General features: G+C 51.3%; 5 protein-coding genes across 5 annotated transcripts; 3 read left to right on the top strand and 2 right to left on the bottom strand.

Annotated features, from left to right (window-relative positions):
• Window positions 1–2,240: 2,240 nt before the first annotated feature.
• Window positions 2,241–2,504, bottom strand: TGAM01_v207953 (hypothetical protein; the record flags this gene model as incomplete). Its single annotated transcript, XM_018805688.1, has 1 exon — window positions 2,241–2,504. One exon carries the CDS (start codon window positions 2,502–2,504, stop codon window positions 2,241–2,243), a length of 264 nt encoding a protein of 87 aa, XP_018661111.1.
• A 4,870-nt stretch (window positions 2,505–7,374) lies between these two features.
• Window positions 7,375–10,199, top strand: TGAM01_v207951 (E3 ubiquitin-protein ligase synoviolin; the record flags this gene model as incomplete). The annotated part of the gene is made up of 4 exons (XM_018805687.2): window positions 7,375–7,407; window positions 7,543–7,647; window positions 7,720–8,419; window positions 8,485–10,199. 4 exons carry the CDS (start codon window positions 7,375–7,377, stop codon window positions 10,197–10,199), a joined length of 2,553 nt encoding a protein of 850 aa, XP_018661110.2.
• Window positions 10,200–10,719: 520 nt separating this feature from the next.
• Window positions 10,720–14,423, bottom strand: TGAM01_v207952 (hypothetical protein; the record flags this gene model as incomplete). The annotated part of the gene is made up of 3 exons (XM_018805686.1): window positions 10,720–13,716; window positions 13,793–14,208; window positions 14,285–14,423. The coding sequence occupies 3 exons, from the start codon at window positions 14,421–14,423 to the stop codon at window positions 10,720–10,722; spliced, it is 3,552 nt and encodes a 1,183-aa protein (XP_018661109.1).
• Window positions 14,424–14,998: 575 nt separating this feature from the next.
• On the top strand, window positions 14,999–17,307 carry TGAM01_v207950 (hypothetical protein; the record flags this gene model as incomplete). Its single annotated transcript, XM_018805685.1, has 3 exons — window positions 14,999–15,092; window positions 15,149–15,316; window positions 15,389–17,307. The coding sequence occupies 3 exons, from the start codon at window positions 14,999–15,001 to the stop codon at window positions 17,305–17,307; spliced, it is 2,181 nt and encodes a 726-aa protein (XP_018661108.1).
• A 2,276-nt stretch (window positions 17,308–19,583) lies between these two features.
• Window positions 19,584–20,442, top strand: TGAM01_v207949 (hypothetical protein; the record flags this gene model as incomplete). The annotated part of the gene is made up of 2 exons (XM_018805684.1): window positions 19,584–19,800; window positions 19,868–20,442. The coding sequence occupies 2 exons, from the start codon at window positions 19,584–19,586 to the stop codon at window positions 20,440–20,442; spliced, it is 792 nt and encodes a 263-aa protein (XP_018661107.1).
• Between the last annotated feature and the right edge of the window lie 1,168 nt (window positions 20,443–21,610).

Raw genomic sequence — 21,610 nt, 5'->3', positions numbered from 1 at the left:
CTTGCGCAATTAAGTGCTCACTGCAGTCAAACTCAGGAGGTGGCATGGTATGGGCAGCACATTTGCACAGGAACGGCTGGTGCTGTCTTTGCTTCTCGTCCCAACGTTGAGCCCTGGTAAGGCTAGAACTACATACACCCACCCTTTAAGCCGTGGCACGGCAAGGCCTATATTTCATGGGTCGGGCACGGCCTGTGTTGACAGCGCGGAGAAGCCAAAGTCGAGAGCTAAAGAGGCTTGTACTATGCATGCATACATTCCCAATCTCGCCCTGTCGAGCTAGAAAACCAACGTCCAAAGCGCCGTCAGCTCTCGTTCGAGACTGGTCCACGTAGGACGAGGCGTACCAATCTGCCGGTAGGTCGTGATCAGAGAAACGAATGCCTCGAGGCGGCGCTTATCCGTCCCAGCCGGCTGGAAACGCTTAGCTTCGTAGGGCTTGTGGCGGAGAACCAAAATCCAGGGCTCCCACCTGACTCCTAGGAAGCCTTTTTGGTTTATGCATTAGGCTTGAGGGAAGCTTGCTTTAGGTTGATGCTAGCAAAAGGATTCGATTCGAGACCTCACGGCTCGTGGTGGGAAATGGCTGGTACAAATCGCGATAGTACATGAGATTGCGACCATGCTTACTGTTCCTCTTTGCAGCCCTCACTCGGGAGGCTCACGCAAGCAGAAACGTGCCCGACTCCGTACGGAGCACGGAACATTAACTCAAATACAGTACGAGTATGTATGCCAATGGCCCTGGCGGAAGAATTACGTTACGTTCGCAAAGCCAACCTTTTCGAGATTCACCCCTGGCTCTCCGATACCCTTGACACTCGATTTCCGCTTGCGTGAACAAGTGTGCTTGTTAGCAGTGGCCCAATGCAACCCAACATCTGTACTGGAATACCTAGCTGGCCTTTTTAACTTGCATGCTGTTGCGAGTTTATTAGCATTCTTCATGCGATGCATGCCTGTCTGAAGTGGAAAACGGGCGATTTGGCTCTTGAGTATGTGATGTAGGTGGTTTCATCAGGCGCAAAGAAAGGCTATCTGACGTACGGATGACAGGTGCTACTGCGGAGAAAGTCGCATCGCTAAGCAGCTTTTGGCGAGCTCGCACTTACAGCATTAGGCTGGACGGGATGATCGCTGGCTATTCCTTCAGATGCCTGTCTGTATTGGACGAGTGGCATTTGCCCCCGCTTGCTCCCTTTGAACAGAAGGACGGCTACCGTACAGTATATTCGAGTCTTGAAGCGGGGGTGTTTCAGCGCAAAACATTGCAAATTCATGCGCCGCTCACCATCAGAAGCTTTGAGCACATCTATTTTTGCAGCGTTTAGTCTTTTGGGGGCCATCTTGCCTAGCGCGGCTGGCGAGACATGCTCAGACGGCAATCGGCGTGATATCCAGCCAGGGATGTGCTTCTGACATCCGCTAGGCCCTCTGCGCTCGGGTCCGTCTCCCGACTAGCACTAACGCTTAACTACGGGGAATTGTGGCTCGTTTAATAGAAGTGGTCGGCGACCACTCTCGTTAGCGTCAAGATGTTGCCGGGGGATCGTGGCCAGGGGGTGTGAAGGGGAGGGGGACGCCTCGTAGGGCAGGCGAATTGCTGGCGAGGACGGTCCCCCCAGTGGCAGAGCGATTCGTGCCCAGCAAGACGGCTTCAACGCCAGCATTCCATACAGGGAGAAGGCCTAATCACCTCCAGACGCAAAATAAAGGGGCTGATGAGAGGGCGCGTGCTGAGGCAGTTGTTTGATGGCAAGGAGGGGGGAAGCTTTGCGTGTTGCTTGTCCCGAGTCTTTGGTCTTTGGATAGCCTCATGGTTTGCTTGGCGTTGAACGCCTCCCCGAAGTCTTACACTCGGCGCAAAGCAGAGCTCTTACGAAGCACCAAATCGGCCAACTGTCTGCAATTAACTTTGGCACTACTAGTAGATTGTGCTCGTCATTGCTGGTGGATAACAATTGCTCTACTGTACGGGCTTGCCGCTGTCAATGACGGGTTGACGGTGACTACAGCCACGGGGCTACTGCCTCTGTTTTTCAGTGGATATCGTCTCTTTGGCGCAAGATTTGAGAGAGTCTTGTAAGTGGAGATGATGGGCGTGGCGCTCTCGTAGCGACGCGGCCAAGCATTTTGGAATAAGCACGGCCACGTGTGGTTGTCGAGGTGAACCTGGGCCCTGAACAAATGCGCCCGCCTTGCTGAGATTCCCCCCCAAATCTACAGCTTGCTGTGCTATGCTACTGTGTGCTACAGTACGGTACGGTATTGCCCCATGCCATGCCCATGCTGGCATCTGGTTTAGTCATGCCTAGGCGCTCGCTTCCGCCCGCGATTTCCCAGAGAGCGATGGCCAGAGGCGCGAGCGAGGGCGCTTGACCGGAAGGGGCTTGAATTCGCGATATGACTTCGGCGGCAGCAATCCGAATCGAGGCAATCTGGATGGGGAGAGGCGAATAGGAATCGGGTAATGTTCGCTTCTTGTTCTGGCGCTTCTTTGCCATAGGTTTGATGCGTTATGCATTGCTTTGGGGGCCCTATCTTGCCGAAACATCTTGTTGATGGACAGGACCGATCGGAGAGCGCGAAAGGGGCCGAACGAATGCGACGGCACGTTGGGGGGGAAAAGATGCACGCACGTTGAGGCGCTTACACCAATCAGGGCTTGTCTGCGGTATCCTACAGACTGAAATATTGCATCTATACTTGCGGTTCTACTTCTATAGGCCTACTAGTATGCAATATGTCTCCCACATGTTGTCCATTTGGAGTCGTTGCAACAACGGAGGGGCGAGAATCTTGGCCTCGACCTGTCTGGGCCTTGTCCTGAAAAGACGCCGTCGTACTCGTACGACGATTTGTCGACGGTCCGGTCTCTCAGGTATGATGATATGGTGGATGCCGTCATGCTGGATTTCCTATTTGGATCGAATATGCACCTGGTGCAGCTCATCGCCATCCAATACAACGGCAGAAACGCCCGATTGAGCATCGCACTGCCTCTCATCACCCACCACGCACCCAATAGCACATTGCACTATTTGCTCTGGATGCGCCAAGTGCGTTGGCATGCACGTCTGGGCACTTACAGCAGGCCTTGCCGCAGGCCTCTAAATCAACCTACATTGGCCCGCCGACATGCAAGATGGACGGGCCATGTCTGGAGTCCGGAGCGCAGCCGGCAGCAGCTCGGTCGCACAGGCAGGCCGAGTGATACTACGGTGCTGCATCTTGCTGCCTTTGCTACATGTACACAGTCACAACGACGAGATGACACAAATCAGCGACCATGCCGCGGCACCCAATCGCTGGCCCGTCCTGCTGTGTCTTTTCCCAATGGCTGCTCCGTCTTATCCTTCAGCAGGTCAAGGGTCGCTGTGGTGTGTGTATCTGGGCTAAGGGAACGGCCCGGTGGGTTTGTCTCTGCCCATCCCCATCCCTTTCCTGGTTCATCATGATGATCGGGCTTTGTTTTTATGGTGCCTGTCGTCAATGTCGTACCGTAGCACCCTGGGATGGAGGGAAGAAAAAAAAAAGTGACCGATTTGCTGCCGGCGTCGCAACCCATAGCCGGCATCTGCTCTATCCGAAATAGGGTGCTCTCGAATTGTTCTCTCGTTCAGGGAATTGAGCGACACCCCCCCTGTTGACTTATATAAGCTGGGGATTCGTTCGGCCAATGACTAGTGGTTGTGAAGGGCATTTCTTGACTCAACAGTGCCCCCATATTCTTGCATATCGCCAAACTTCCTTTCACCGTAAGGCACTCGTACAAATACATACAGAGTCCGCAGGTACGAGCTCCACACCTAGGCGTTTTTCTCTCCTTCTGGGCACTAAGATAGCCTTACCGTAGAGACCATTTTTTTTGTGCATATTTGTATATACATGACAACTATCTGATCTGCCGAGCCTCATTTTCATAACTCTCTCTCTGTCTTTGGAGAAGTAGGTTGTATTTTCTGTGTAGGATCCTGTTGCCAAGGAGGGAGAGACTTTTCGTAAGTTTCTGTATCTTTGGCCACCACGGTGGTCCTCTTTCTCCTATCTCGGAGCAGAAACACCTTTTTGTCTACATTATTGGTTTTCTGAAGAAAATTCCTTTTCGGAGATACTCTTAGAACCATCAGAAACTAGCAGCAAACATCCCTGTGTGTTTGTTTGGCCACATGCCCCTTGCCCATGCCTTATTCTGTGGATAATACCGGAGTAAGGGAAGTCTGGAGAAGAGACTCAAGCAAGGCGATAAGTGGTCTGGCGCCAAACTCCGTCGATGCTAGCTAGCTGTTTTCAGTTCGTCCAGACCAGTATTTTCGCAATCGTCTTACCAACCACACTGGCGAGTGGATGTACAAGTACGAAACTCTTCACACTTGTCGAGGAACAAACAATAGGCCGCGGAAGGGCCCCCTCCCTAACCCCTTGAATGCCAACGGATGATCCGTGCTAAATTCACGTATGGAGTCTGATTGTATGATGTGGTGCGATGGCGGAACCCCTTCCGCGTTTACTTGTTTGTACATACGAATGTGCTCATTGAGACACTAGACCGACCTCCTGTACTTATCATCCAAGCTCTCTGCATGCAATGCGGATCTATCTCTCTTGTAGACACGACAAGGCACATTTCGCATGGCATGGCATGGCATCCCTTCCCTTTGAACGGGGCGGCCCACGACGTCGCCTCGGCTTAAAGTGCTAGCTGGGCCTACCTAACTGGCCTGCCTTTTGAGAGGGGGGCCAAAACAGATATGAGCTGTATGTCTCAGTTGAGAACGGAACGTCAAAACCTGTGACGCAGCCTGTTTAATCCCGCCCCGGCATACTACTTGTATCGTAGCGAGCGAGCGATAGGCTAAACTGGTATCTTGTGTACACATCGTTATTTCTGCCTGTCTATCTGTTTTTTGTTTGCTCCCCCCCGCCGTCTCTCTTCACCTCCACAGTTCTTTTTTTGATCGGGGAGATCGGGAGTGCAAATCGATGTTTCAGTTTTTAATGATCTGATTTGTGTGAATCTTTTGTGTCATAGATCTTTTTTTTTTCTTTCCCAATTCTGAGATTTGATTTCGTCATGCATTTTTTTTTTTTTGGCTTTGTGTGAAGGTCGATCGCTGGATCTGTGGTTAGGCAACTGGATAGTGAATGTGTGTAAAGACACTACTATCGTTACCTAGTATCTACGTCGTGTGCACTGTGTCTTGGAGAGAGTTGAGCTTTTTATGCTTCTTTTCTTTTTCTTGTTGTGTATGATGAAGTTTTTTTTTCCCACGGAACTAGAAAGCGGAAGTAAAGCTATGTTGTGATACTAGGGAACTCATAATGCTTATTTCCGCATCCTTCTGTAAATGTTGTGTAGTGTAAAGAATCTGCTTCAACTCACGTCATTCATCCCAGAGTTTGTCTCTGTTGTATCTCCCGCTGTGTACTCTGTAACAATTATGTGCCTAAGATTTAGGCCTTGTGTTCCAAGACACGTTTAATCTTACCAGAGACACAAACTCCGTGCTCTTTTGGTACTCGGGCCGTTTTTAACCTTCTTAACGACGCCCGAAGGGGAAGCGAACCGAGCTCTTGGTAATTGTACAAGTAGCTCGGCTTCCCCTTTGTACGGAGGACAGGTAGTACATAGAACCGAATGTGGAGATTACCGTTACGGTGGTACCTAAGGGAAGAGGGAGAAGAGGATTCCCTTTTTGATCTAAACGTGGTTCTGCGAGAAAAACTGGGAATGGGGACCAAGGGAGAGGAGGGAGACTCTTACCTCACCCCCTGTGTTGAGACTAGCAACTCTTGCTGCCCTTGTTGTGGTATTCTATCGGATACAAGCAGTGAACCCTGTCATAGTGGAAACTCTCATCGTGATATCCTGCGGTTTTTTTTTCTCTTTTACTCCTCTTCACCCCCTCCCCTGGAACGAAAACGGCGATCTGGTGACAGGGCTCCCGCGTGGACTTTATGCTCTCTCTCCCTCTCCCTTGGAGGAAGGGGGGGCATTTGCATGGGTGGGAGAGGAGATCGGAATTTCGGAAGAAGAGACTTTGAATTGATGATGATGAGATGTGCAGGGTTTCTGGGCGGATATCTTGTCCCCCTTCTGATTTTTTCTCCTTGTCTTTCATTCGTTCGCTCGGAAGAGTAAATAAGCTGTATGGTCTGGGATGGGGTTTTGCTTGGCGAGACGGGAAGTAGTATGGGGAATGCAGGGTGTAAAGCTTGTGTGTTTCGATTCAGGGGAAAAAAAAAGGTGAGAAACAGTTAGTGGTAGTAGCAAGGTGTAAGTGAATGTTGATTTTTGTTTCTTCGCACCTTGGGATCATCCTTAATGCGATGGGTATTTTAGGAGGGTCCATCTTAGGGGACTTCTCTGTAATTTGATGGCCATGATGGCTGTGATTTACAACGTATGGCGAGAAACGTACAAGGCACATAAATGTAGTAGCTATGTGTTTAGGAATCGGGCCATGTGTGAGATTTTGAAACTTGCCGCGCTCAGAGCAAAGACTGAGTAGCATAGATGAGCCTTCACAACGGAGAAAGTTTGTCTTTTCAGAGGGAAGATTTTCAGCATAGAGAACGCTGAGATATAAAGGCATAATATGAAATCCGAATGAAACTGATTTTGCAGGCCGTATATAACTTATACGATGTTTGTCTATGCAAGTCCTGGTCGATACGGTGAGCAAATGTCGTACTAAACCTCTTGCATCACACTAGCCGTTTTACAATGAGCAAGGAGGTTTGTGGAATTTGCCGTCGCTTTCTTGATATGTCCTCATCTGTTTTTCACTTCGATTATGGCATATAACCTGGCATAATTGTTTATCGTAACTGACGAGAGAGAACAATATCTGAGTTGCTGTTGAGATCGTTTCAGGGCTGAGCAAGAGAATCGAGGCAGTGAAACCATGTACAGTGTCCCAACTCTCAATATTGAGCTGGTATACATCATTCATAACTCACACAATCAAACAAGACAACTACATCAATAAAAAGCCAGCCCAATTTGCCTCATTTCTTACTCGCTCAATAGCGATCAATACTCTGCACTTTCTACACGTTTTATCACGCTGAAGATGTTAAGCTGATAAGCTAAGAGCGGGCTTCAGCATCAAATCGGCTAAGCCGCGGAGCGCGCCGAGCTTGACAGCTCAGTCACGTGCTGCTAATGCGTCACTGGTCACTGAGCTTACCTCACTCACCTCCTTATCAATAACGTGGCATCAAAGCATACCGTTACAATTGTTAATCAGCCATTCGAGCCCATTTCGTCTTCTCCCGGTACAGCGAGGGCGGTTGCATGCTCGAATGATGGAAATGTAGAGTCTGGAAATTCGCGTTTTTCATCAATCCACGTCAAGTCTTTGGTTCGCAATGTTTAAACTGCGGCTGGGCTGGTATGCCGGGGTAGGTCTCGATCTTCAGGCTTGGTGTCAAGCTCTCCTCCAATCAGGCTGCGCGGCATTCACCACCCGCCTAACAAAACAGCTAATTTCTCAGTATATGTCTGATATACATGATGCTCACATATGGTTATTCTAGGTGTCGACTGCCCTGGCGGGTGGCGTCGTGCTCTCGGCATTTCACCAGCGGGCCAACTTCTACTCGGCTATGGTATACCTTGCGCAGAGCAACTTCTGTCTGCTGGTACGTGACATCGCCTCTCCCTCTCTGTCTATTTGTCACGGTAGGACTTGAAAATTGACTTTGTTATTCTAGGTTCTGGTCAATTTCACCTTGTTCTTGTACACTAGCTTCATCTATGCCTTGACGCAGATATGCTTTGGCACGCTGCGCGCGATCGAGGTCGAACAACTTACCGAGCGAGCATGGTTTGCTATCACCGAGACATGTCTGGCCATGACAATCTTTCGAGAGGAGATTGGGGCTTGGTTCCTTGTCATGTTCACGGCGCTGGTCACGGGCAAGGTCTGGGGCTGGATTGGAGATGGCCGTGTAGACTTTCTCGAGCAGCAACCCCCCACGAATCCTCGACTCTTCCACTTGCGACTCAGTATCTCCCTAGCGGCTAGCTTCATCTACGATATCTGGATACTTCGATATACCGTCCTCACGGTCATTCAGCAGGCCAGGCCCAATATGATGGTCATGTTTCTGTTTGAGTTTGCCATCCTCGCCACCAACTCTATGAGAACGGGATTCCGCTACTTGGTATCAGTCACGGAGCAGCGCATCCTCGAGCTGCAGACCCGCAAGCATTTGGCGGAGCGGAAGGCCGAAATCAGCAGACAGAGGGATGAGATTATCCGTCAGCGCGAAGCAGCTGCGGCAGCTGGGGAGCCAGCTCCGGAGAATGAAGAACCCTTGCCCAATCCTGATGATATCGACGAAATGGACATTGAAGTGCCCGGCTGGTCGGCAAAGGGTGAGCTGATTCTTTGGCTGGACTTGCTCACTGGTAAGAGAAGCCCCCTTTCCCTGAAGAGGTTGTATACAACTACAGACTCTAACTTCCATCACTAGACTTTGCCAAGCTGGGAATTTACATCTCCTTCTTCTTGATGCTTCTCATGTTCTATGGCCTCCCGATTCATATTATGCGAGACTTGTTCATGACGACGAGAGACTTCTTGAAGAGACTCAACGCCCTTCTACGCTATAGACGGGCTATCCAAGAGATGAACAAATACGCAGATGCGACTGTGCAAGATCTCGCACAAGAAAACACATGCATCATTTGCCGTGAGGAAATGCGTTTCTGGGACCCTGCAGAGAATGTAGGTGTTGTCGACCGTATACGCCCCAAGAAACTTCCATGTGGTCACATTCTACATCTTGGCTGCCTCAGGAGCTGGCTGGAACGGCAGCAGGTGTGCCCGACATGTAGAAGCCCAGTCACGGGTGAACAACCACGGCCTCGTAATGGCCGTCGTCAAGCTGGTCTCAGGATACAGTTTGGCCAGGCACCGCCCCGAGGCCAGAATCAACGTGGAAACGAAAACGACAATGGAAACAATGATAACCATGGACATGGCGACGGGCAACATGCGCACCATCATCCTCAAGGGGGACGAGGCGGCGGACAGCCCCGCGTCTTTACTCTTGGTCCTATAAGAGTTGGATTCGGAGCTAATGACCAGCAAGTTCGCCAGCTCGCTCAAGAGTTTGGCATGCCGCAAATTGCTGGTGGTCAGGAACCAAACGCAGCTACGACAGCCTCTCAGAACCAGTCTCAGTTGCCTCCATCGGGTGACAATTTACAGCAGGCCGGAAATCTTTTACAGCAGGCAGAGCAGATGTTGCAACGCGAATTGCAGACTTTACAAGGTACACAGCACGAACTGCAAATCGCCAACATGCTCAATACTGAGATTCAGCGGCTTCGCCAGAGACGGTTGCAGCCCCAGGACGCCGCGCAGAATGGCCTGAACCAATACCCTGTGCCCTACTATCCACCAACTGGAGTCCCGGTAGGCCTGCCACCGCTGCCCATGCCGGTGCCTCAGCTTGGTGGTTTGCCACCATTCCCCCCTCCTTTCCCGGGCATGCCACCCAGAATGAACAGCCCGTTGATGACTCGACACGGAGCTGGCCCCTCCACGACAGCAATTCCTGCTGGTAGCTCTGAGTTGCCAGAAGGACTAGTGCTGCCTCCTGGATGGTCCTTGACGCCTCTACAGAGGCTGGATAATGCTCAGACTGCACCGCCGTTCCTACCTCAAACTACTGGCGTGCCTCACACTGGGGACCTTGTAAACGGCAGCCAGGCTGCATCAATCTCAGCACAGCCAACGCCGACGGTACCACATAGCCAAGAGACTGCGCCAGCGGAATCTTCGCCATTTGCTGCTCCTGCTTCTAATGCTTCGAGAACACGAGGGGATCAACCGCCGACTCCTGCAATTTCGTCAGACCACCCTCCCGTGGTGTCACCCAGCCCAATGCTGCCAAACTGGGGCGGGTCCAATCAGCTTTTCGGAAACGGATCTCGACTGGATCAAGGAGACACGGCGAGCCAAGCCAGCACACAAGCTGCTCCGCCAACAGAAGTCGAAAACATACCCGAAAGCAGCGGCAATGTCAATACTCATGGATCTGCTCCCGAGACTGATCTCAAAAGAGAGCCGAGCATCTTGGAGCTTGAGCAGAGTGAAGCGGCTCACACAGAAGAAGAGCCATCCGACAAGGGAAAGGGTAGGGCCGTTACAGTGGAAGAAGCTGATGATGATGAAAATTGACGCGGATAAAGATGAGAAGACGGTTTTTTACGTGTATTAAATTATCCCGGGCTGCGGTCCGATTGTAGAGCGCACTTTTAGCGTCGTATATCCTGTTGATGGTTATGGCTCGTTCTTGCAGACAAGAAGGAGCAGTTTTTATGTACGCCGCCCGTCCATATGCGTAAGCAAAGTGTTACGGCGTTTAGGGTGGACAGCAGATGGCATTCAGATCACATTCGCCCAATTCATACTCATGACTTTTCCACCTCTTTGGATGTTTTGACTGCGTGTAAATGTGACTGAATTCTGGCCAACTTGCATTCTCATGCTGGGAGTAAAAGCTTGATTTGATTCCCAAGAGGCAGTATCGCATCGTTGTGGACGTGGCATTATTTTCGTTACATACATACGTAAACTTTACTCGAAACAGCTATTCAAAAAAAAAGACGAAGACGTCACAACAACGCCAATACATATCGCTCTTCCCCAAACATGGAACAAAAATACCTCCTTTTTTTATATTTCGCAAACGCTCACTCTACTCCTGACTTGGCGCCTCCTCAACCCTGGGCCCCTTTTCCCCAATCTTGACAATCAAATCGTAACTCACTCTCAAATTCTCCGTGCCACTCAGGGCTCTCTTCATCATGGCCTCGTTCTTCTCCTGTACCAGTTTCCGTATAGCCCCGACGAGGAACCCAGCGACAATGTCGACGGACCATCGGTCTGGGATGAGGGCCAGCACGTCGTCGACTTCGTACCATCCGCCGAAGCGGTCGAGAAGAGCGCTGGTCTGCTCGACGCGGTCGCTCACGTCGTCAATGGCGAGGAATTCCCGGAAGACGACCTGAAAGAGGCGACGCTGCTGTTCGATTTCGGGAACGCTGTCGCGGCGCCCTTGCATGGGGGAGTAGATGGTTGCGCCGCCGCGGAGGCAGTACGACACGGCGGTATCGTAGTCGCCGAGTTTGTGGACCAGGAGACGCAAAGCCTCTTCGTGCTTGCGTTCTCTGCCGGCGAGGATGATGGCCTCGGGGACGAGCAGGTCGCCTGATAACTTGTCGGTGCGATCTCTAATCGCGGCAACGTCGTATTCGTGAGGGCCGCCGAGGAGTTGAAGCAGACGAAGGCGGCTTTGCCAGACCTCGTCGTTTTCAGGGGCATTTTCAGTCAGGAAATGCCTATATGTTGGTTTGGGATTTTGAAGAGCTCTGTAGGCATCATATGCGGCCAGGACGCGGTCCCGGCTCTCGTCAGATTTGAGATCGTCCATGACAACCTCCAAATAGTAGGAAATAAGCTCGTTAACATATGTTTCATACCCTTTGTCGAACACCAAGTGTTCCAAATAATATCTGACAGCGCCTGGAGCTTCGGCACGCAGCAGCTCTACTGCTTTGGTGGGCTCAAACTTGGGTGCTTTGCTTTTATCTTCGGCGAATACTTGCACGCCAAGCCTTGGGTTCCTATTGGCTAACCACAGACCGTACTCTTGAACAAGCTCTTGGTTGCTGATCTTGGTGAGGTAATCCCGTATTCTTTGCTCACCGTCAACCAACTCTTGGGCGTCATCTTCCTCTCCTTCGAGGACGCGCTTCCAAGTCGCCAAAACATCGGCGGACATTTTTCGGCTGTGATATAATCGGCTTAGAGCAAAGAATCTGTGATATGATTCGAGGAGGCTGACGGCTCGATCTAAGCAGTCTATACCGCCGTCCACGAGAGCACCTATCTCTGCCCGGACGGCGCCCCCCTTTCCTAAACCCTTGGGTGAGTGCCTATCAAGCTCTAGTAGAACGAGCAGCAGTGCTGCGTCTACCGTTCGGAACACTTCGGCCTCAACTAATACGCTCCCAAAGCCCTTTAATTTTCTCCAGGCATGAAGATAGCGTCTCAGGAAATGCAGAGTTTTAAGTGGAAGGCCTCTAATGCCTTCTTGAGATAGCGTTTGAAATGCTGGGTTTGCCAGGAAAGCCTCGGGAGCTTCTTTTACGCCGCCATAAACCCAAATACCTCGGCGGCCTTCAATGATTTCATTTCGAACGCCTGGAATTAGAGAAAGAACAACTCGGGGATCAAGTTTACTCTCGACCAGAACTTCTTGCAACGCATTTAACTCTTCGTCTGAGAATTCCGTGTCTGGCGGCGAGAGAAGGAGGTTGATTAAAAGGATAACTCCAGCTTTTTGTTGTATATAGCCAAACGAAGTAAATTCGAGCTCCGTCTTGGGCTCACGATCGCGAATAGCTGACAAGACCATGATGATTGCGCGTTTATCAAAGTCTTGCTTATCACTATAAGCTGCCTGGCGAGCAGTTTCTAATTTCTTATCGAGTTGGACAATAAGGGGATTCCGCACAGCCCACCAGATCCGATTGCCACGCCATATAGCAACACGCGTCTTGGATTTCGCAAGGCGGCGGGCGAATTCCTCTCCTTCTGTAACTCGTGCGGCTTCCCACCCCTCTGGAAGAGACTCTCCGTCCTGTGAATCAGCGTCACGCTCGAAAAGTTCCCTTTCCTTTGATAGCTGTTCGATCGAGAGAGTAGTCCGAGAGCTTGAGGGCTTTAACGTCGGCGATTTTGGAGCAGAGGACTCTGCTGAGCTGGGAAATGGTATGAATTTTCTCATGCTGAGTTTCTCGACAACCTCGTCGGACTGGGTCTCCTGGCTGTTTGTGAGAGCACGGATTCCGTATGTCCCGCTCAGGCTAGCATCATCTGCCTCTAACCATTGCTTTTCGGGATGTGCTTCACTGCCGGCACTCCAACTTTGAATCTCTACTCCGCTGCGAGGGACACCACCCTTGACATCTTTTGTCATGGAGGCAAACACGTAGCCGTCCACGTCTTCTGATGAGCCAGCATCTGATGAACTGCCGTCAACCACAACTTGCTCGGGGTATTTATCAAACGTGATAGTTGGCCGAGTAGGATCGCCATCAAGGTTTACAAACATGCCAACGCCAGGTTCAGAAGGAGTAGTGCCCATTACTAAAAGGAACTCCTCTGGGGTTGGCGAGGCAATATGCGGCTTTAGAAACACTGTCACAACCTGTGGAGCTGGGCTAGAAGGAGGAGGGGGCGCTGGTAGCGGTTTGTCGCCCGGTAGCGGTTTGTCGCCCGGTGGCGGAGTCGAGCTATGCTCCTCGGGAGGTCGAGGGCTCGATGGCTGTCCCGGATGAGACAGCGTCTGTGAAGCCGGCGGCATTGGGCTTGTTCCTCGAGAACTGGGAGCTGGTGAGTCTCTGGATCGGTCTGCAGTTCCCAGGCTCGCACTTCGGTTATGACCTTTTGAGCTGCTTCTGGGCTGTGCCCGGCTTCTTGAGGCACTTCGGCCGCTGTTTGCGCCCTTGGCAATGTCTTGGACATGGCCAAATTCGGCGGCATTAGGATTTTCTTCCAAGGATGACATGTTCATGAGGGGAATCTTTAACTGTCGGTCCACGTCGAGAAGAGCGTAAGTCTTTGAGTCTGCAACACATGCTATAGAATCTCGTCGCACAGAAAGGGTGCTTCCTGCAAAGTCGATATTCTGGAGATGTGTGTAAGTGGTAAGACCTTGCTAGCGAGGAAAGCCTTGCTTGGGTATAGCGAGCACTGAATCATACCTTGATAGCGCGCACATCTTCGTCAATTCTAACAACCTGGATTCGCCTATTGAGAGAAAGAAGAGCCGTGACAGTTTCGCCAGTGTTTGTAGCTCCATCACCAAGTCCCTCTTCGTTCAAGTCAACGCCACCGATCCAGCCGCAGTTCTTGACCTGCTTCGTTCCAAAAACAGGACTCAACTCTGGAAGAGAGTAAAAGGTGACCGTTCCATTGCACAATATACATGCCTTGCCGACGCGAGGTAGCAGCAAGATTTGTTGCACACCAGGCCGAGCCGTGGTGTTTTCAGCGAATGCCGGGGAGAGCCTGGAGGCTGGAATGAACACCGGTCGTCCGGACGGGTCGGAGGGATCTGGAGGGATGCTAACGAAGTGAAGAAGCTCGGCGGCAGAAGTGCCGACGTAGAGATTGCCGTCTGCATATCGAGGAGAGCGAGGCTCAGTTAGCAAGCGGTATAAGTGGTTGAAGGTGTAAACAAAGAGCGCACGAACCGAAGTACTCGACGCAGTTGATCTTGATATCGCCCTCATCACCATCCGCTGAGAGAGGCACCGACTCTATCCATGGCTGCAGCACAAACGGCCCCTCTGATCGGTCCACGGGCTGCACGTTAACGGTTGGCGAGGCCATTGCGGGTGATGGTGATGATGCCCCTCCACCCGGGCCATTGGATGTCATGACAGCGTATCTCCTTCTGGTGATGTCATCTGAACACCGGGATCATGATCTTATCCCGGGAAGATGGTTTGAGACGAAATATCCACGCTCGCAACGAGAGCAGCGACTTGGAGAGGCGAGCTGGAGGGGAAGCCTTGGAGTGCTCGTGTTCGAGGTGACGAATGCCCCAGCCTTTCGCCTAGCGCTAATACCTTGAGAGCTGCGAGCTGTTGCGGGCGAGGCTGAGGTGGGGCGCTGATGGCCCCCTGTGGCTGGTTGTCTAGCACTAGGACACGCTGGAACTACGGGGCACCGGCGCCTGGAACTGGGAAGCTTGCGTCGCCTTGCGCCGATGCGACTTTGGCTACGTCAACTCGTTTCACAACCGACAACCACGCTGACTATCCACCAATCTGGAACATTCAACCATTGGGGCTGCGCTTCTTGCTCTCTGAATAACTACGAAGTCGGCATGCCAATGCTTGCCTGACCGACCATCTCTCCCTTTCGCAGCGGCGAAAATAATACAGCACAGGAGCTCAACAACCATGTCGAACGAAACGGAAGGGGCTGTAGCGCAGAGCAGCAGCCCCGATGCTGTCGGAGGAAACAAATTCTCTCACGCCATCTCAGCGTGGAGGAGTATGTAGAGCATGCCGCGTATTCGTGCAATTGAATCGTCTGACCATGTCACACAGATGTTGACCTGACAACGCTGGTATCCAATCTAGACAATACGGCGTCGGAGATTGTGACCTACCAGCGAGACTCGACGGTGCAGCGCAAGGAACTGGCGCAAAAGACCAAGGATTTCAGAAAATCAGATGATGCTACAAAGTTGGCAGAGATCAAAGGGCTTCTCAAAGGTGCATTCTTCCCTGGCTAACGACCCCTCGCTGTCAAGGCAACGCCGACAGGCTGACATTGGGTGGCTACAGCATACCAAACCTTTATCGATCTCCTGACGAATCATTCCAAATCGGTGAACTCGGCATTTCTCAAAGCATATACCTCGCTGTCTGAGGCCCCCGATCCATATCCTTTACTTGAAGCCTCGGTTGATTCGATGCTGGTGTCCGAAGATACGCTACCGAAAGTTACCGAAGAAAATAAGCATCTACAAAAGAGCGTGTCGAAGCTTACGACGCAGCTCGAAGAATCAGAGTCCAGGCTCCAAGACGAACGCGCTGCCCGCAAAGATCTTGAGGACAACTTGGAATCTAAGGTAAAAGAGGTGGAAACATCATGGACCGCTGTGCTGGATGAGAAGAAGGACAATTGGGAGGCCAAAGAAAAGACGCTCGAAGAGAAGGTTGCGAATCAGGACCGCCTATTAAGCGAATTAAAGGCCAACTATGAAGTCAACCAGCGACTGGGCAAGGCTAACAGCGAAGAACAAGATGGTCAGCGCAGTCAAGCCTTGAATGCGGAGCTTGAAATGCTTCACGTGGATCTCGAGCGGACGAGTTCCAGGCTAGCCGAAGTCGAAGCACGAAATGAGCAGATGAGACTCGAGCTGGCCCAGGCCAAATCGTCGAGACAATCTCAGAATTCATCCCTGGAGGATGATCCTGGATACATGCGAATGCGCTCGGAGAATTCGTCTCTCATCCGCAAGCTGGACGCGGCGAGAGTAGAGAAGGAAGGGTTTAAACGCGATCTCGACAGTAAGCTGCGGTCCGTAGAGCGTGAAGTGGCCCTGTTGAAGGAGGAGAAAGAGTCACTCAAAGAAAAGGTGGACAAATGGGGTGACTACGAGGAAGTGAAGCAGGAGCTTGAGGTTCTCAAGAGCATTGAGTTTTCAACTGGCGATGACGACGAGGCGCCACACGAAATCGAAGGTGTCACTGGCAAGGGTGATACTTTGGAGAAACTCTTGCTGGCGCGAAATAAGAAACTTAACGATGAGCTTACGATTCTGCGGGTCTCGCATCAAGACTTGCAGCGCCGACTAGAAGATCTTCAGGAAGATCTTTCCAGAACCAATGCGGAGCTGGAGAAGGCGCAGAAGTTGAATGAGAAGCTGGAGAGTGACCTGGAAAATCTCCAGGCAGAGGGGGCAAACGCCTTTCCATCTGGCGCCTCTGTTGCTGGCACGTACATCACTCGCGCTCAAGGGCGTAAAGGAGGTAGAATATCACCCACGTCATCCATCATTAGTGGAATAGACCCTCGGACAGCACCCGGCGAGCGCGAGCCAATGGGAGGAGGATCAGGTATCCTGCCGATGGTGATGGCGCAGAGAGATCGTTTCAAGAAGAGGAACGCTCAGCTGGAGCAGGAGCTCTCCGAAAACCACCGAGCGGTTCAGCAGCTACGACAAGAAGTGGCCGCACTGCAAAAAGACAACCTGACTCTTTACGAGAAGACAAGGTATGTCTCGACCTACAGCCGAGGAGGGGCCACGACATCGTCGTCATCTGCCTACGCAACGAATCCCAACCCATCGACAGTCACCATCGGCGGGACAGGGACTCCCGGCATGGAGCTGAACCGCTACCAAAAAGCGTACGAGTCCAGCATATCGCCGTTTGCAGCGTTCCGCGGCCGAGAGTCGGCTAGGGCGTACCGACGCATGAGCTTTCCAGAGAGGGTGGTCTATTCAATCACGCGCATGGTTCTAGCGTCGCGGACAAGCAGGAACTTATTTGCCGCCTACTGCGTGGCGCTGCACATCTTGGTCTTCTTCTCGCTGTACTGGCTGGGCACGGCAGACTTTGAGAGTCACGCCAGCAATTTCGGCTCGTCAGCGGCGGCGGCGGCAGCGGGAGCAGCTGCTGGTGGAGGGGGAGTAGGTGGAGGAGCGGCAAGCGGCGGAGGCCATGGAGACTGGCGGGAAGATGGATTTGATGGGTAAATTGTAAATGGTAAAATAAATGAATGAAGAGGGGAGCGGTGGTCTGGTCATTCGGTGCTGGTCAGCAGGAGGAGATTTTAATTGTCTTTTTGAAAATGACCACATGTACTACTACTGCTACTACTATTATTACTATATATGATACACATGGAGTTGTTTGTGCTCTTGGCAGAATGATGTACTCTGAGAAAAGCAGTATCTGCTGCCAGCAGAGAGCAGCTTGATTGGGGAGAGAATATACATGTTCATGTCATGTTGCCTATGCTGTGTATGTACTCGTAAGCGGGTTGATACTGCGACTTGACGTTTCTAAGGCATTCATCTGCTGCTGGCGAACGCGTGTATGTTCAGAGATAAAGAGGCTTGATAGGCTGACAGAGCCAAGAATGCGGTGGTGCTACTTTGTTCTAGACGCCGGCCGTCCAGTGCGGCCCAAGGAGGGGCATTTGCGTATATTGATTGCGCATTGAAAGGCTAAATCGGCTTGCTATTTTTATTCTCAGTATTTCTTTTTGAAAGACATGTGTATTTTTCTTCATTTCTATTTGGCTTCTATCTTAAATAATTACCAGTGTTATGTATCTGTTTTCAATACAATGATTTACTAACCATGTCTTACCAAGTACTACTAAGAGAGCATGTCAAGCCAACAGGTCTTCCCACGGCAAATGTACTGCCGAGCTGGCGCAACACACTCATCGGAAATGCTTTGCATACATCTGTGCTCCGACCAACTAGTACCACCGTAGCAGCCAAATGAGATGCTATCGCGTGTGCGTGGGGCACTGAGATGGAGAGAGAGATCGGAAAAAGAGAACTGATGGTGGCTTTTTGGGTTGGGCTTGGTTGGCTGGGAAGAGATCCTGAGATCTGTGGATGCTATTTTTGGATACTTTTGGATGGGATGGGGGTTTTTTGCGGATGTGGATGGGTTCGTTTTGCTCGGCTTAACCGCCACCGCGGCGGGCCGAACATGTGGCGCCGGAGAATGGGCTGATTTTTCTTTCTTCTTTTTCTTGTGTAGATGGATTAATTGGCTTTTATGTGTTTTCGATGGAGGCGCGCGGATGATATGAGAGAGATGAGCTGAAGAAGATGGATATGTCTTTACCTATTGTAATTTTATGTTAATTGGCTATTCATATTCATCGTATTCAGTGATTTCTTGCCGTTTTGAACACTTTTTGGCAATCAACACTGATGTAGGCATTTACTCCGCAGTGTCTTGGAACTCCCTGCTTGAGAGGGCGCTTTCTTTAGCAGCTGATGCAGCGTCGGAGTTTATTCACTATTACAACGCTATATAGCAATTAATCAATACTATCAGAGCTCAAGCATCTCCATCAGCATCGTACGATGTCAATTGCCAGGCTCACCAAAACCAAATAGATTGCGCCAAGCAGGCTATTCATATCCGTCCATATTGCTCCAGCGCTACCACCTACTGTTCATGTTACTTACAGCAGGACAAACCAGGCCGGGCGCCTAAATCGCCGCACGCGCAGCCAATCGCAGCCCCTGCCGTCGCCTCAACCCTGACCCATGCGCGCCTCGCCCACCGTCGCCTCTCGTCCAATCAAGGCCTCTCAGCGGCAAAAAGGAAGAAGAGCGCGGGATGGAACTCGAGACTCATACAGAGAGAGGTCGGCTACCTTTCCCTTCCCTCCCCACTCACACATCCAATATTCTTTCCCGTCTCGCTCGTTTCTATTTTCTGCGCTGCTGGGCCGTTTGGCGCCGCTTCGGAAGGCGGCAAAACAGAGAGAGAGAGGAATCTAATTAAAGTAAGCTAAAAAAGGAATTGCGCGTTGGACTACGGCTCAATAGTAAGGTTGCACTGCTTGTTATGCACGTAATTTTCCCTTGGACCCGCGTTCTAGATTGTGTGAGACACGGTTGAGTGCTGTTGGGTTATAAGAGAAGGTTGTTGGCCGCATTGTTTTGTGTTTTCGGGATCTTGGTAGAACCATCCCTCAGCTTGAATATCTTATCCCCGATTTCCTTTTTCGTCTTTTTTCTTTTTATTTCCTTGAGTTAGTATCTGGTATATCAATTTGTGCTTTTTCATCCCTTCAGCATAAAAAAAAGAAAAATTAGTGTGCTTGTCGGCTGGTCCCTGTTTACGAAAACACCCATCACAACATCATCGCTATCGTCATCTACCAATCTGGTTATTGGAACTCAGTGCTTTGGTTGGACAATCGAATTCGAATCATATAAATTCCCGTCATCGCCATCTTCTCCTCACTCTTCACACCCACATCTCCTCATACACAATGCGTCCATCAACATTTCTGGTGTCCTCACTGGCCATCTTTGGGGCTCACGCTGCTCCGGCCATCCCCAAGGTCGACCTCAAAAATGTAGCCAACCCGGCGGCAGCCCTCGATGCCCTATCAAATTACTTCAACCTGATTGCATCAAAGGTCCAGACGTCCAAAGTACAGCCCGTTGCGCCGATATGCGACATGTCCAAGGCACAGATGCCCACCGGTAAGTACAGCTTCAGGAATAGATACAGACAAGCATGGGCATGGACTAATCAATGCCATCATTCTAGCCACTGGACTGCCACCTCCATCTGCAGGCTTGACGCTGCATCACGTTGCCGTCGGCCGCGGCACCCAGAACTACACGTGCGATACGAGCAACCCCAGCTCAGCTCCCGTAGCTGTTGGAGCACTGGCCACCCTCTTCAACGTCAGCTGCGTTGCGGCCATCAACCAAGATCTGCTGGAAAAGGTCCCTGCCATGGCCGTCAACTTCAACTTCGACGCCGTCACCTCCACAGGATCACTCGGCCCCATGTCGCCTCCTCCCATCTCGGGCCACCACTTCTTCGTCGACAGCACGACGCCCTTCTTCAACCTCGACACACCCACTCTGAACATCGGCACAGTGCCCACCTCCAAGAACAACACCGTCGCTGCACCAGCCACGGCCGCAAAGGGACCCTCAGGCTCCAGCGCCGTTCCGTGGTTGAAGCTCCTTGCCAAGGATGGCGCCACCGGCGGCATCAAGGAGGTGTACAGACTCGACACGGCTGGAGGCAGCGCGCCAGCGACATGCCAGGGCCAGCCCGCCACCATTGAAGTCCAATACTCAGCAGTATACTGGTTCTGGGGAAGCAACTAGAGAGCGAGGGATGCGATGGGCGAAAATTGGCATCATGGGCGGCGGGCAAATATCCCTTATTTTTCTTCTTTGTAACTTGTTTTGATTCTTACTTTCTTCACCCAAGTCTGGTATATAGACCTGGTAGAGTATTTCATTAATGATACGAGGGCTGGTTAGCGATCTTTCTTCCAAACTGAACTTGACTTTAAGCTGTATTGAGTGATGTCGGACGCGCACAGGTACGTGGGTCGTGATCGAAACGACGCCGAAATTGATAAGCTAATGCGCGAAATGTACTTTGTAAATGCTCGTGAGCTGTTAGTCTATTGGCTACGCTTTATGAGTAAGACTGCAAGGCAGCGGAGGTTTTTGTGGCTGATCTGCGTGGATGCGACATGTGGATGGATTACGGAATGGCGACGGGCCCTGTTTGCGCCGCAAAATCTAGGCTGTCGTGGAACATGCCCTCCTGCTGGAGCAACTCTTGGTAGATTGAGACAGTAATATGGTACCAAATACATACGTAATGCCGTTGAGTAAGTCTGATTCGCGCCATGTATATGTGCGTGTGTGCATACACGTAGGCATGCTAGCATTGGGATTGCTCGTCTTGGACGCACGCCTTATGTCGCCCAGAGCTGAATGCAGGCAAGTAGCCCTGGCAAACCCTCCCACTACTAGCATATGCTGGTTTCATGTCGCTAAGCATTCCCAAGTGAGAAGAGAAAAGAACCAGTTCTGAAAAGCGAAACCTGGAATATACATGCAGCAAGAGGGCGGAAACAAGATGCCGTCGATCATTTCGTTTGGCTGTGGGCAACCCAACTGAGCGCCGCATCGGAGCTAACGAGGCTAGCCGATATAAGGTTGCTTGATAGGTACCTGTACCTCGCGATCTGCAAACCCCCTGCAAACCCTACTCCATGACTTCTCCAAACAGAGTACAGGAACATTAGGCAAGCAATGCTTAAACATGCCAGAGCGCTCGGCCCCTGCCCCGCGGCCCTTGCTAGGCTCCTAGCGCTGTCGCTAGATTTTCGTTTAGCGGCTGCGGCGACGCCTGTACGGAGCACTCAGTCCTACTGACCCTCTGTAAATGCCCTTCAGGGCCCCGCCTCCACGCTGGCCGTTCTTAGTCGATGCGGCGTAATATTGGGGCTCCCATCACAGTAATCCAGCACAGGGC

Source organism: Trichoderma gamsii, assembly GCF_001481775.2.
Source record: "Trichoderma gamsii strain T6085 chromosome Unknown Scaffold_31.2, whole genome shotgun sequence".
Classification (NCBI taxonomy): Eukaryota; Fungi; Ascomycota; class Sordariomycetes; order Hypocreales; family Hypocreaceae; genus Trichoderma; species Trichoderma gamsii.
The sequence above is the reverse complement of the archived record's forward strand: the minus strand, read 5'-3'. Positions and strand labels throughout refer to the sequence as shown.